Below are 14711 nucleotides of genomic sequence, written 5' to 3'. Positions count from 1 at the left end.
GATGTTGGTGTAGCCTGTTTACTGCCACCAAGTATACATTACTTGTTCCCTGAAGTTACCATCTAGAAGCTTAGAAATCATTCTGTTCGAAATTGTGCTGTGGACCCTCCCGCGATCCAGTCTTGAACCAGGGTTTGCACTTTAAGGAAGAAAGGGACGGGTCAGCGAGGGCAGTGAGCAGGGGCGGGGCCGGGGGGGCATCACCGGGCTCCTGTTAAAATTCAGGTGCTGACCCAGCGGCTCTGTGACTCTGCATTTCTACCTGGCCCCCAGGGCACCAGGATGCTGCCGGTCCTGCAGCCTCCCCTCCTGTCCCCTCAAATTCAGCCCCACAGGGTTGAATTCTTTTGCAGTAAGGAGTGAAGGAAGAAAACAAGCATTTTACTCCAGCTGCTCTCACCAATACTGCCTCATTTAATCTTCACAGCAACCTATGATGTATGTGACATATATGGCATTCTTCTTCACATTTTACTAACGGGGAGAGGAACAGTTTCCTGGAGCAGCATGACTAAGGTTCCCCAAGCCCGCCCCACACCCACCCTCTCAGATCAGGGGATCGGAGAGAAGAGGGTCCACTGCCCCACGCTCCTGGGAGTCAGGGGAGGGAAGGGGAACAGGACCCCAGAGTCGCACGTCATGCCCGTTCTCTGAACCGGGGAGCTGCACGAGGCAGGATGAGGAGCGGAGGGGCGACATGTGGAGGAAGGGGAGCCCCAGAAGGGAAAGGCGGAGAGGTTCAGCTGGCCGCCACTGAGGCCTGGGAGCTCGGCTGCGGGACCCTCCTGCAGGGCCCCCCACCCAGGCCAGAGACTCAGGGTGTCAGGGGGAGGTACTGTGTTTCCAGCTCCCTGGAGCCTGTTTCCCAGTGGGGATGTGCTGGGGAGGGTTGCTCGTCCCTGCTCCTGTGGGTCCGGTGGGGGAGAGGAGGTCAGATGCTCAGGCCAGGAGCTGTGTCCTGGGGAGAAAATGCCTCTCGGGCAGCAGCCCCCCAGGTGGAGGCAGCGGTGCAGCCGTGACGAGCAGTCAGAGAGGACTGTGGACACTGAAACATCATCAGCCGTAATCCACAGAAAGCTTCCTTTTATTGCCCAGTATCCCCTTTAGCTGTGGCTTCAAATCATCGGTCACACTGAAGCAGTGAGGGCGGCCAAGCCGTGCGTCCATCTCTTTAGGCTGGGAACATCCGTTAGTAAAGACTTGACTGAACAGCTGGTGCAGTGGCCTGGGGGCCGGGACGAGAGGGAGCCCTGGGGTCGGCCTCCGCCTTGATACAGAGATGCTTTCAGCCCCACCGACGTCCCCCCACCAAGCGCAGGAGCCTCTGGATCTCACAGACCCTGGGGCACGTGTTTGATGTGTCAGGCAGCAGATCCATCTACAGCATGTGCAGCAGTGAGCTTGGGAACTGAAGCGGCCATGGCCGCCAACACCCACTTAACACTGCTGGGTGCCCGACACCTGCCAAGGTTCTGTCCTCAAAGCAACCTGACCACGCAGGAGCCTTGACGGACAGCTGAGGGGACGGAGGGGCAGGAAGGTTGGCTGGCCTGCCCGGGGCCGGGGCTGCACAGCTGGGAAGGGGCAGAGGGTCTGCTCCAGAAGCCGTGCGCTCACTGCCTGGCCAAGCGAGGTGAGGGAGGAAGGCCAGAGCCACAGCAGGCAGGGCTGCTAGGTCCCAGGAGCGGATTTTATCTCAGGTTCATTGTGAAGCACAGAATGTTTCCAGCAAGGGCGAGGCAGGAGCCCACTGGGACTCAGGGTCAGTCTTGCCGCCAACCCCCCTCACGCATCACAAATGCCAAGGCTTCACCCAGGGCTGCACCCAGTGAGACCGAGCCAGTGGGGTGACCCACCCGTGCTCAAGTTCTCCTTGTGGGCCTTGGGTTCTAGTGTGATTGGTGTCAGTGAAGAGAAGGTGTCACAGAGCAGGAGAGCACAGAAGGCGTGGAGGGCATGGCCTCCCGCACAGGGGCCGAGGCCACGGGGCTTTGGGAAGGAGCTTCGGGACCACCGGCCACCAGAAGGCGGAGACTCTGCTTCCAGGCCCGGGTGTCCCTTCCAGCCGGACTCGAGATGCTGCCCGACAGCTTTGCCGCTTTCATTAGTTCAGAACCTTAAGTGACGCCAAGAGCTGTGCTTTAGCAACTTTCATTTCCTCTCATGAAAGGCATTTGAGGGCAAATCATAATTGAATTAGAGCTTTGGAAAGGATATAAAAGAGTGCCTTTTTTTTCTTTTCAACAGCCTTGCACGGGGCAGCTGCATTCCAGACTGTGAGCCAGGCACCTACTTTGACTCTGAGCTGATCAGGTGCGGGGAATGCCATCCCACCTGCCAGACCTGCGTGGGTGAGTTAACGGCCTGCGGGGGCCACACTTGGAGCCCGAGTTCCCCAGGCCGGTGGGCTGACTACCTGGAAACCCAGAAAGCCCTAGGACTTACGGGCTTCCGTGGGTGTTGCAGCATTAAAACCCAGAGGCCCTACCAGGGGCTGGGAGAGGGGAAAGGGGGATAGTGATTAATGGGTACAGAGGTTCAGCTTGGGAAGATAAAAAAGTTCTGGGGATGGATGGATGGTGGTGATGCTTGCATAACAATATGAATGTACTTAATGCCACTGAACTGTATGCTTAAATGGTTAGTATGGTCAATTGTATGTTACGTACATTTTACCACAATTTTTATAATTGAAAAAAAAAAGAAAGAAAGAAAGAAAGAAAAACCACAAGGGCCCACTTGGAGCAGCCTGGGCTTCCCGGTGTCAGGAGCCCAGCCAGGTAGGGGATGCTTTCAGGCCGGGCAGGGATGCTCATGAGCTCTTGCGTGGAACCCAGCCCTTGCCTCAGGGTAGCAGTGCCGGGGGTTCATGATTCATCGGGGAGAGGCTGGGCAAGTTCCCGTGGTGAAGGAAGAAGGCTTTTTAAAACATAGCCTTAGTTCCTTGTACCTATCTTCCCTATTTTGAACATTTTACTCAAAAGAGGAAAAGATCTCTGTAAACAATATTGTGTGTATTGTAATTTCCCACAGAGATGATAGCACAGCTGCCTTCCAGGCACAGTTTTTATGCAGAATCGCAGAGAATGATTGTCTTGTTGGGTTTCCTGCTGCAAAGTTGTTGGCACCAGGATATTGTAGCACATTCTGAGCTTGTGGGCTCATATATATTTCTGATTGAATCTTCTCCTCTTGACCCTCCTTCCTGACCCAGTGCTTTGGTCCTTGTTCTAAGAAACCCACATCAGGTTGAGTTTTTGCTGCAGTAACAATGTAAGAATTAGGTCTCTGCTAGGTCACTGATGCCGTTAACATGGGTCCCGGGATGCATGGCAGGATGGGGCGGCCGTCCCAGTGTGGCCACGTGAGCCCATGTCAAGGGGCCCTTGACCCTTGACCAGAAGTGGACATGCCATGGCCAAGACCAGCACTCTCAAGGCCTTTGGAAGATGTGCCTTCCTGGGGCCCCCTCCTGGGACAACCCCCCAAAAGGCAGGGGCTCAGCAGCCTTTCCTAGCGTTTGCCTTGTTGCCTGTCATTTTCATTCTGTTTCTTTGACTCATTGTTTAGCCCAGGTTGATTAAGAGCATCACCGATGTCACTTATTTAAATTTCATAGTCACTTGAATCCATAAAATTCAGGCGTGTGGCTTTATAATGCTTTTGATTTCAATTATTCAATGTGGTTTCATTTCTCTGCATCCCCACACTGCCTGCTGGCAAACAGCTTTATAGTCGCTGTGGGTTCTCTCACCCAGTCCAGCGACCTCTTTGTCACTTGAGGGGTCAGGCTGTCCAGGGGTCTCCCCTGCTCCCCACACCCGCCTGCCCGGGTTCCCTCTATGCTCTGGGACGTGTGCATCCACCCCGGCCACTGCTGGGACAGGGACTCCACCCACTTCCAGAGCTGAAGGCTTCTCACTGCCTGTCAAGGTCCCTGTCGGGAGCCCCTGGAGGCCTAGGCCACCTGGCCCTCCCCTCCCAGCTCCCACTCCGTGACCACTGTTGCTCCCCGCCTGTGAGGGGCCTGGGTGCAGTGTGGGGAGGGTCGTGGTTAGGCACAAGTACAGCATGGAGCACGGTGGCATCTGTCCCCACCTCAGGCCAGCAGTACCTTGGGACACTCAGTGTTGACTCAATAGGAATAAGCCTCTTCCCATCCTGGTCCAGGTACCCAGAGCCTCTGGCACAGAGGATATGATCCCTTGGGGAACCCCTCTGCCTTGGGTGGGTGCAGGGGACCCGGTCGGCATGGCGTGGCGCGTGGGTCAGTGGCTAGCAGCCAATGGGGCACATGTGTGCGGGGTTGAGGGGCATGAGGGCCGGTCCTCACCCAGGGGAGCACGACATGAAATAGCAGATAAAAACCACCATGACAGGTCAAGAGAGAGATGGCAGAAGAAAGGAACGCGTTTTGTATCTTAGCACCCTTCATAGCACGTTTTTCCTGCCTTTTGAATAAGGGCCCTGCGTTTTCAGTTTGTCCTGGCCCCACAAATGATGCAGTGGATCCTGCCTAAGCATCACCCGTTTTGCTACGATTTTTATGATCTGTGTCTGCTTTTCAAGTGTCTGACGCCTGCAAAGCCTTGTGACTAAATGGAATCCCTGAGAGACTTCGAGTTACAAAATTCACAATTTTTAGTGGTAGTGAAAATAGTTGCTCTAGGAGATTTTTGTTGACTCAGCTTTTGTCATCGTGCTAAAAGATCCAGAACATAAAACCTACCATTTTGAAGTGCACGCCTCAGCAGCACTGAGCACCTTCACGTTGTCATGGGGCCGTCGCCTCCGCCCATCCCAGGGCTTTCTCTTCTTCTAACCCCAGCTGAGTTTCATCCGCTTTTAAGTTTAGCAAATTGAGCATTAAACTAGGAACAAACAGGAATGAGTGTTCTTTCCCATTGCAGAAGCTCCTTAGGTACTGGGGACCCTGGCGGCCCAGGCAGTAGGACATGGGTGACGGGGTTTGGGTGGGGCACCAACACCAGATGCTCCCTGCAGATAAGTGATGGGGGTTGGCGGCACAAGAGCAACCGTCCATCCAGAAGGACATAAACCGGACGCATTTGTGGGGCGGCTCTCCCACTGCGTTGCAGCAACAGAGGGAGGACACCCCTGTGGAGATCCCAGGCGGGTGGGCAGCTACTCCTCATGAAGGCCCTGGAACCCCAAGGGCTCCCGCTTCTGCCTCACGCTCAGTCCTGGGTGAGCTCAGAATCCCCTTCCAAGCTGGAAGCTATGGTTCTGAAAGGAGAAACCAGCTGCCAGAGCACCAAGTCTCGGGGCTGGCAGAGCCACCCTGCAGACCCCTGTCTGCAAAGGAGTCCTCCCATGACGCAGCCCAGAGGCCCCCTGTAGGTCCAGAAGTCACTCCAGGAAGATGGCCGGACACCTCTGCCTCAGCTGTCAGGCCTCGAGCCGAGACAAGACCACAGTGGGGGGAGGTCTAAGGAGGGGCTGTGGTCTCCGTGAGCATCTGAGATGGTTTCTCCCTGAGTTCAATCCTCTAAGACATCAGCCAGTGGCCACCTCGCTGCCTCTCTGATGCTCCTTGGGGAGTCTGACACGGAGTGCACACCCAGCACTGACTTGTTGTTGGCCTGAATGAATGAACAGATGGGCAGACAGACAGATGGACAGCACGGTTTCTTCACTCTGGGCCACTGCCTTCCCAGGCTGATGAGTCCTCTTGACTGAGCTGCAGATTTTCCTTCACGACTCTTGATCCTTCATTCAGAGCTTTTGCCTTTTCTGGTCCCCACGCCTCACCCCATAAGCCCTTAGTTGTTTTTTCTCTGTTGAAAGAGTCCTGATCCTTCACACCAAATACCTGTCCACCCCAGGCCCCCAAACCTCTTCTTTCCCTTTTCCCACATATTCTTACACCAAGTTCTGTCCACTAGAAATACGATGTGAGCTACTGATGCAGCTTTAAGTTCCCTCAAGAAACAGGTGAAAATAATTAATAACATCTTATTTAACCCCTTGTATCTAAATACTATCATTTCTACATGTAATCAATATTTTAAAAAATCAATGCGCTATTTCACATTTTTTTTTAACTATGTCTCTGAAATCCAGTGTGTAAGTGTGTTTGGCCAGGCCACATTTTGAGCACTCAGAGCTACCTGTGGCTGCCCTAGCCGAAATCGGGCCCAGGCCTGTTGGGAAAGGAGGCACCTGGCATCAGGGCCGATGAACGCGGCCCGGGCAGCGGGAGGTGTGCTGAGCTTGGTGCAGCCTCCATGTCCCCATCCATGAGATGTGGGCATGAGGCCCACCTCCCAGGAGTGGCGAGGAGGGCCCAGTGCAGACGCACAGTGGCACCTGGGTGAATCTAGCTGTGTGGTGGCCTTGGGGCGTCTGAATAGGACCTGGATCTCACAGGTGCTGCAGCAGGTCTGGGACACGTGATGGGCAGGTGGGCGGTCCCTGACCTCTGCTGCTTTTCCCGCACCCCTCAGGGCCCAGCAGAGAAGAGTGTATTCACTGTGCCCCAAACTTCCACTTCCAAGACTGGAAATGTGTGCCAGCCTGTGGCGAGGGGTTCTACCCAGAGGAGATGCCGGGCTTGCCCCACAAAGTGTGCCGAAGGTATGTGCGCCTTCCAGGCAAGTCCTCCTGACTTAGCCCGCGATGGCCGGCGAAGGGCGGTCAGCGGTGCCCGTGGAGGAGTGGCAGGAGGGCTGTGTCTGGTGGCCCCTGTCCCAGGGGCTGGGGGCAGGGTGGGCCATGTTCCACGACAGCAGTGGGTACAGTGGGCAGACAGGAACCCGTTTACAGAGGAGGGGGCCCTACAGGTGGTGATGGCCAAGGTCACAGTCAGGCGGCGGCCCTCATGCCTTTGTTCACGTCCTGAGTACCTGTGGAGACCTACTGTGTACCAGGCGCTGCGTGGCTGGGAGGGCAGGATGCGGAGGACGGGTCCTGACTGGCAGAGCCACCACCCCAGGGCAGACTCCAGCGAGCCCCACCTGCACCATGGACCACAGTGCGTTCACAGCACGTCATTAAGGAAACCACGTGTAGGATTTGTTTAAAATTTAAATTGGATAATTTAGAGAAGATACAAGATCCCGACAACTCCCTCATTCTAAAGCCGCTTCCAGGCAATGCAGAGATGTTATAACCCTGCTCGTTCTCCTTTTCCGCTCCCTCCCGCGTGTCCGCAAGGCGCACCGTCCTTTTCTGGGGGCTCTGAGAAGTGTTCTCTCTTGTCACGGGATGTGGGCAGTGAAAGCAGAAGCCATCTGCTCGGTGTCCTCTTGTCCTGCTGAACGTTGCCTCATGTCAGGCCTCATCACCTGGAGCCCAGGAACAGGGCAGGGCAGTCTGTCTCGTCTAGGGTGAGAGTGACGATGAGGAGTCTGCAGGTGACTTTGAAGATCGTGGTGGTGGGAGTGGGGAAGGGACCGTCCCTCTGACGTAGACTCAAAGAGGGAGCCTCAGGCGCCCACTTCAGAGCAGTGCAGGGAGACCATGCCCGTCTGGCAGCTCACAGCTGGGGGCCCACAGTTGCAGGGGGGGGTCTTTGAGATCCCCTCAGGCTGTGTTTGAGAACTCTTCTGGATTGTAACCTATTCTTTAAAACAAACAAACAAACACCAACAACCTACGTGAGCAAATGAGAGACCACCTGGTCCTTGCGCTTGTGGGACCCACTCAAAGAGGGTTAGGGTTTCAGCCCCACTTCCCAGCCACCTTCACCCAGCCTTGCTGAGTCCCGTGAAGGACCCTCGGCACCGGTGTCTGAAGTAAAGTTTCATTTTAACCAGCCAGCTGGTTCCAGGGTGATTACCCTAAGTATGGCAGCCAGGGACAATGTGGAATTACACAGTGATAATCGGTTTCATTTGTCAGACACCCTGGCTCTCAGAGGATGCTGGGAATTCCCACGAGTACGGCAAACAGCCCCCGCAGGGCACCCAGAAGCTATGGGGTCCCCAGCGCCAGGAGGCAGGGGGCAGGCAGCCCCCGTGAGCCCCTCCTTGGCTGAGGAGGGCAGGAGCTCCCTGGGTGCTCACCTCCACGCATGGCAAAGCTTTAAGTCCTGGAGGAGCTTCCAGTGCTGGGGCTGACACAGCAGGTCTCAGAGATATACCCCCAGGAAGCGCCCTGCACGGGACGCCAAGGTGGTGAATTGCCAGCACTTCAGAGAATTCCCGTCTCCCGAGTCCCAGGGCTCTGAAGACCCCTCAGTGTGGATTCCCCTGGAAGCACAAATGGCCTTGGTTCCGCAGGGCCTCTCCCCACCGAGGCAGCAGCAGCGTTCAGAGAGCCTGGCTTCCCGAAGGCCCCAGAATGCTGAGTGCTGGCCAGGGCAGCCTCGAGGGAGCGAGCAGCCAGCCAGGGCTCATGGGGAAAAGCCAGGCCGGGACGCAGGCCTGCTAGGTTGGCGGCCTGGATGCCGAGTCAAGACCCGTTACGCTGAGGCCCACGGCTGAGAACAGTCCATGACAAGTATCTCAAAAGAGGCACCGGACACCCCAAGACTTAGGAAGAGGACCTAGAAGAGGGAGCAAGGACCTCTTTGAAGACAGAGCAACTCGGTGGGGTGTCTGCCCCCCACCCTCCTACCACCCTCCCTCCCCCGGCCCCTCCTGGGTATGTTTAAGCAGGGCAAGACTCAGGCAGGCCTTCTGCTCTGTCCTGTGCCCAGTGTGACGAGATTTCTGCCATCTGACTGTCACCTGGAACAGCCTAAAGACGGGAGGCGGGGAAGTGGCCCCGGCAGCAGGGCAGGGAGAGGACTGCAGTGGGCGCCCTCCTGCAGAGTTTGGCAGGACAGTCGCTGTGGTGTTTGGGGGTGAGGGCGGTACCACAGAAGGAGCAGAACCAGAGGCGTCTTGAAAGCCCCCTGCCCAAGAGGACCACCTGCCAGGCACGGTAACCTTGATGGAGGAGCCAAGAGGGTCTCTCAGAGAAACAGGGGCCCCGAGGCAGTTGGGGGAGCAGCCTGATGCCAGATTCCTGCCCAAGCCGGGGCCTCCAGATCCGAGCCCAGGCTGGCCGACAGCTGACCGGGGCCTTGTGAGCCCGAGAGAGAGCCCGTCCGAGGCTGCCCAGGCTTCTGCTTGCGGAACTGGGAGATGCTGAACAGTGGTGGATTAAGCTGCTGCATTGTGGTCATTGGTTACATGGCTGAAGGAAACCGACACAGCTCCCGGGGGCTGCCGTGGAGATCCTGGGGCTCTGTGAGGCTGAATTTGGAGAAGCAAGGGAGCTGTGTGCAGCCGGGTCTCCGCTGTAGCCGCCCTCTTACTGTTTCTAGCAAAGCAACCCTCAGCCACGGCCTTCGAGACAGCTGACCCCCAATTACATGGCTTGGCTTGGCCCTAGCTCCCGTGTCACTAGCGGACATCATCTGTAAGAGAAGCGGGAGTTGGGGGGAGTGGTCTCCTGTGCAGTGGCACGAGGGGCCTGTGGCCCGGCCAGAGCAGTGCAGCAGGACAGGGGCCAGGCCCTGGGGTCTTCCCCAAAGTGCGCAGTAAGAGTCTGCACGACGGGCCCCGTCCTCCCGCTCCAGGGTCTGTGAGGGGGGAGGGCAGGCTCTTGCTGCAGGAGGAGGAAGTCGGAAGGGCTCCTGGATGCGGTTTGCCTGTGGGTTTACACGTTTATAAACTATGGGCCCGATCTCCAGTTTGGAGACGCCCTCAGTGACCCCAGGAGAACAAAAGCCACCTCTCATCCAGGCTGAGGGCCTGCTGTCCCGGAGGCCCTGTGCAGGCAGAATCCATGGTGGCATCTGACGCCGGCACAGGCCCGCTCAGGAAGGAGGCCTACAGTGAGCCTTGCTGTTGGCGTCTGGTCGCTGCGTGGGAGGTGGCATCTGTCCCAAGCGCTGCCTACCCGATGCCCCGCCCACCCTGTCCGAGCCCTGCTCCCGGGTCTGCTGGGCCTGCAACTGACAGGGAGCTGGGAGGTGGGTCTGGGGAGACCCAGTCCCTGGAGCTGGACGCAGAGAAGGCAGCAGGTACAGCCCAGGTCCCTACATGGCCCAGAGCAGGAAGGGGCGTCGGCAGGCTCTTCTGTGAAGGGCCCGATGGTGAGTCGTTTAGGCTTTGCTGGCCGTACAGTCTCCAGAGCATCTGCTCAGCTCCAGTGCCACAGACGCAGCCACAGACAGACGCAGATAAACGCACGGGACAGTGGAGTGTGCTGACCCTCCCACCCCCAAGGTCATGGCACTCTGTTAGCAATAGTCCTGGGTCCTGTCTTCGGGACAGGTCGAAAGGGCATCCCCACCCCCTGTCCCCAGCGGGGAGGCCGACGTCACCACAAAGGAGGCTCAGCCCCGGCCAGCCCCAGGGTCATGTCTGTCACATTCGGGGGAGCCTGGCCCCGAGCCCCAAGAGTCAATGCTGACATCCTCAGGGAGCCACCTGTGGCCACAGTGCCCAGGAGGGCGTCCAGGTGAGCTACAGGGAGGCTCAGAGACCTGGGCCCATCCTCAGCTCCAGGCATTCTCCTGCCAACTGGCCATGACCGTCTCCGCCCTCCCAGGGCAATAGAGGAGAGACGTGCAGATGCTTGGCCAGAGTCTCGGGCCGTCGTGAGGGGTACGGTTACAGCCAGGGGGTGCAGTGCAGGAGGGTGGGAGGGCTCTGGGAAGGGACCTGGAGTGGCTGTGCCTCTTTCTCATCTGGGAACCCGTGTTCCCCCGCAGGTGTGATGAGAGCTGCTTGAGCTGTGAAGGCTCCAGCAGAAACTGCAGCCGGTGTAAGACAGGCTTCACACAGCTGGGAACCTCGTGCGTCACCAACCACACGTGCAGCAACGGTGAGCATGGGTGGGTGACGGCCCCTGAGCCACCCCGGGGCTGCCCCGGGCAGAAGAGAAAGGAAAAGAAGACGCAGGGACCGCAGTCCCTTGGGCAGCCCTGTGGCCCCTCCTCTCGATGACCACTTGGCTCTCCCCTGGGCCTCCTCCCTTCCCTTTAGGCCTCTCACATTGACCAGAGAGGCATTTCCACCACCAGCCCAGCTAGTGTGGGTCGGTCCGTTGAGTAAATCTTACAAATGATTCTGTTCTCGTACCGTTCCCACTCTCCTGCCATAAGCCCAAGGTGGCCTGGGTGTGGTGACATGCGTTAGGAGAGGCCAGACCTTGGAGGTCAAAGTCAGGAGGCCTGAAGGCTCTCAGCCTCCCTGAACATGTGTCAAGGCCCGTGTGTCCATGGGAAGGACCTGCCTCTGTGCTGTGGGAGAGCCCTGGTGCTCTAAGCCGATGAGGAGAGGCAAGGATGGGCTGTGAAAACAGGAGCTCAGAGGAGACCAATTTGGGGATTCCGGGCAAGAGAAAGTTTGGCAGAGGACTCTGGCCTGGAGACCCAGTGCAGGGGCCGCGGGCAGACGTGCCGTGGCGAGAAGGAGCCTCCATGGCTCAGCAAGCCTAGGGAGGAGCAGCCTGGGGCTGGCTCTGGGCGCTGTGAGCTGGCTGGCGTGCAGGAGAGGGGAACCGCCAGTGCCATGCTGTCCGTGGGCACGGAGCTGGCACCGGCCCCAGCCTGGCAGAGCGCGAAGCCCGCAGAGAGCACCCTGGGCACGCCCTGTGGACCACAAGGTGGTTTTCTTGGCTTGCAGAATTATGTCCCTTCAAAGGCCAGGAAGCTCCTGCTTTAGGAAGCCACCTCCTCGGGTTATGTATCCAGCCTGAGAAAGTGAGGCTGTCCCCGGGGTGTCTCCCGGTTCCCATGAATGGCAACATCCTCAAAAGCCAGCTGCCGAGGGGAGGGGCCGGCCTCCGTGGCTCTTCCCTTCCCCCTCAGCCTTTCCCTCTTGGTGACCCCCTTCCTCCCCGATTTGGGGTGTCCCCGGGATCATGGCGTAGCCTCCATCCTGCCCCTGCCAGGCCTGACCCCATCTTCCTCCCAAGTCCCCCAGCACAGCTGTCCAGGAAGAGACACAGGGAGCCCGAGGGCTCCCTGGCACAGCCCAGGTGTCCCCAGGCCCTGCCCACTCCCCTGCCACCCCGAGTCCGCTTTTGTCTCCCAGACTCAGCTCTGGCCTCCGCCGCGCCAGGCCCGCCACACATCACGGGGGTGACTGGGAGGGCTGCCGCCCCTGCTCCCCCTATGTCCCCAGCAGAGTGGGGTGATGGGAACAATCCTAACTGGCCCCCAAATCTGACATGTCCCTCCTCTCTCCTTCCCGGGGGCCCAGCCGATGAGACCTTCTGCGAGATGGTCAAGTCCAACCGGCTCTGCGAACGCAAGCTCTTCATCCAGTTCTGCTGCCGCACCTGCCTCCTGGCCGGGTAGGGGCGCCCGGCCGCCCGCACAGGGCAGGGCCCCTCCTGTCTGTCCGTCCACCTTCCTCCAGGCTGTCGGCCAGAGTCCGTTTCAGGAGTGGTGCCCTGCATCTGACAGCTTTATCTCCCCAGGAGCGAGGTCCTTCCGCAGCATCTCTGGGCGCCCAGGCCAGGTGGGTGAGGGCTTCGAGGAGGTGTCAGCGATGCCCTCTCACACCCTGCTTGCTGGCTCCGTTCTTCTGGCTAACTCACAACGGGAGTGGAACGAATTCCAGGAATCCACAGCTCCGGCTTCAGAGCAGCTTCTGGGACCGTAAGTTTACTGAATCTTCGAGACCAAAGCAGAAAGGCGGGATGCTTGGTGCGTTGCTCTTCTCCCCGTGCTTTTGGGCAGCCCGCAGACCCCTGGGCTGTGCCCCTGCGTGATGGAGGGCTGAGGGGCATACCTGCTCATCTGCCTGCCACAGTCTGGGGGACGGTTTGGTCAGACTGTAAATAAAACAGATTTCGGGGCTTAAAACGTGCGACCGCTGGGGATGGAGCATCTATTTCTACATAATCAGCGACTTCTGAAACTGCTGCCATGGCTTAGAAAGTCAAATCCCAAACGGATGGGTTGGAGGGACCCTCCTTCCTCTGCCGCCCTTTCCTCTGAGGGAGCTGAAGGTCCCTGGTCTCTGCATCCTGTCTGTGTCTCTGGGAGTCTCATGGCCCAGATGAACGGTCACCTCTGCCTAACACAGAGGGTCCCCAGGAGGCGTCCCGGGTGCTGGCCAAAAGGTGCCCCAACGACCAAGCAATTCTTCCTACCAAAATGTAAACCCAGCCTGTGAATTGTTAATTGTCTGTCGTGTCCCATTTTGTGGAATTGCTTTGAAAATACATTGGCCCTGCTTTTCAGGAGACTTGTTCTTAAGGTGGGCGCCCCTGTGTCTGTGTGTGCTATGAGCCTAACGACACGGTTGGATTTATTTTTGCCAAACCTGTGTGGGTATTTTATAAGCTACGTGTTCTAATTTTTACCGATGTTAATTATTTTGACAAATATTTCATATATTTTCATTGATATGCACAGATCTGCTTGATCAAGTCCCTTTAATATGGGAGTAACATTTGCCTTAAATTTTTTCGAGCTCGTTCTCCATTTCGTCCTGCTCCCCTCTGTGACTGTAACACGTTTGACGAGTCCCCTGTCAGCTGGGGGGGAGCCCAGCTGTTGTTTGTTGAATCCACAACTCTGAAAATGAAATCCACAAAGCAAATACAGTGTTAACCCTAAATTAATAAAAGAGTTAACATTTCATGGCAAAGGAGCCTGTGTTTCTTTCCAAGGCACAACGTTGAAACGTGGGTACTGGCCAGTGTGTGAAATGGCTTTATGTGTGCTTTTATTTCAAGGTCTTTGAGCTTTAGTGAATAATGCTGCAGCAAAGTCGTGGGAGAATCCCAAAGTTCCAGCTCCAGGGTGTCCTTTGGCAAACAGACCCTCTTCAGGCCACAAAAGCTTGGTTGGGTGGAGGGGCTGGAGGTAAGGACGCCTCCTTTCTGTCCCGGAGGAGCCCAGACTGCAAGCCTCTTCACCTAGAGCTGCGAGTGTGATTTCATTAGGTTACAGCTTGTCTTCCGCACCATGGCTGAAATCCCCGCACCCGTGGGCTCCGCGCTGCATGGGATTTTTACCCTGGCCTCTCTGAGGTTGGAGTTGTACTTACTAGGAGTCCTTTGTCTGCAAATATAGGAAATGCACCAACTAGAACTGACTTGGGAAAAGACAAAAGTGGGGGAGGGCCGTTGTTTTGGGATTCCAGGGTTGTCTCGGAATTTCAGGAAAGGTGCAGCCGGGGCTTGGGAGCCCTGGGACCAGCATTAAGTGTCACCTGGACCCTCTTCTCATTGCAGCAGTGCCTCCTCTCTGTGCACTTGATGGGACCAATGACAAGACCACTCACAGCTCCCAAGAAAAACTGGTGCCCATCCAACCCTCTAAACAAGATTTCTGAATCTGCTTCAGGCCCGGGTTCGTCTGCCTTGCATCCGTGTTTGCCTGGTTCCACCAGCTCTGGCCACAGGGACACGTGGCCCCGGAGCCCTTCCAGTGACCACGTGGCCGGAGGTGGGGAGCAGCGTGCAGCTCTCGGAAAGCGGGGGAGGCCATGTGACCAGCCAGCTAGCTGCCGCCACGAGCAGGACTTGGCCCGAGTTGTCAACGTGACGTAATGAAGGACTGAGTGAGTGTGTTTGGGAGACAGTAGCCAGGACTGGGCAGAATATCAGTAAGAATTCAACCTCCACCAGGAGCCTGATTGAATTAAAACCGGCAGCTTGCTAAGCACCTCTGGTGCGGGGCACCATTTTAGCCCCTAGAGCTTTTTGTCCACTGAGAACTCATGGTTTAACATGTTTGCAGCCGAACCAGAAATCAAGTCCTGTTATTCCCAAAGGATACCACCTACAAGAAG

At 57.2% G+C, this 14711-nt stretch overlaps 1 protein-coding gene across 3 annotated transcripts in view; it reads left to right on the top strand.

Moving 5' to 3' along the window:
* PCSK6 (proprotein convertase subtilisin/kexin type 6) overlaps positions 1-13549 on the top strand; it is a 192759-nt gene extending 179210 nt beyond the window's left edge. For all 3 annotated transcript variants that reach the window (XM_057544203.1, XM_057544204.1, XM_057544202.1), the window contains 5 exons: positions 2248-2351; positions 6468-6597; positions 10670-10782; positions 12165-12258; positions 12385-13549. In XM_057544203.1, the coding sequence (XP_057400186.1) occupies positions 2248-2351; positions 6468-6597; positions 10670-10782; positions 12165-12258; positions 12385-12433 (490 nt within the window). In that variant the 3' untranslated portion in view covers positions 12434-13549. The remainder of the gene's footprint in view (positions 1-2247; positions 2352-6467; positions 6598-10669; positions 10783-12164; positions 12259-12384) is intronic.
* Positions 13550-14711: the final 1162 nt, after the last annotated feature.

The sequence above is a fragment of the Balaenoptera acutorostrata genome, chromosome 3 (genome assembly GCF_949987535.1).
Source record: "Balaenoptera acutorostrata chromosome 3, mBalAcu1.1, whole genome shotgun sequence".
NCBI lineage: Eukaryota > Metazoa > Chordata > Mammalia > Artiodactyla > Balaenopteridae > Balaenoptera > Balaenoptera acutorostrata.
The sequence above is the reverse complement of the archived record's forward strand: the minus strand, read 5'-3'. Positions and strand labels throughout refer to the sequence as shown.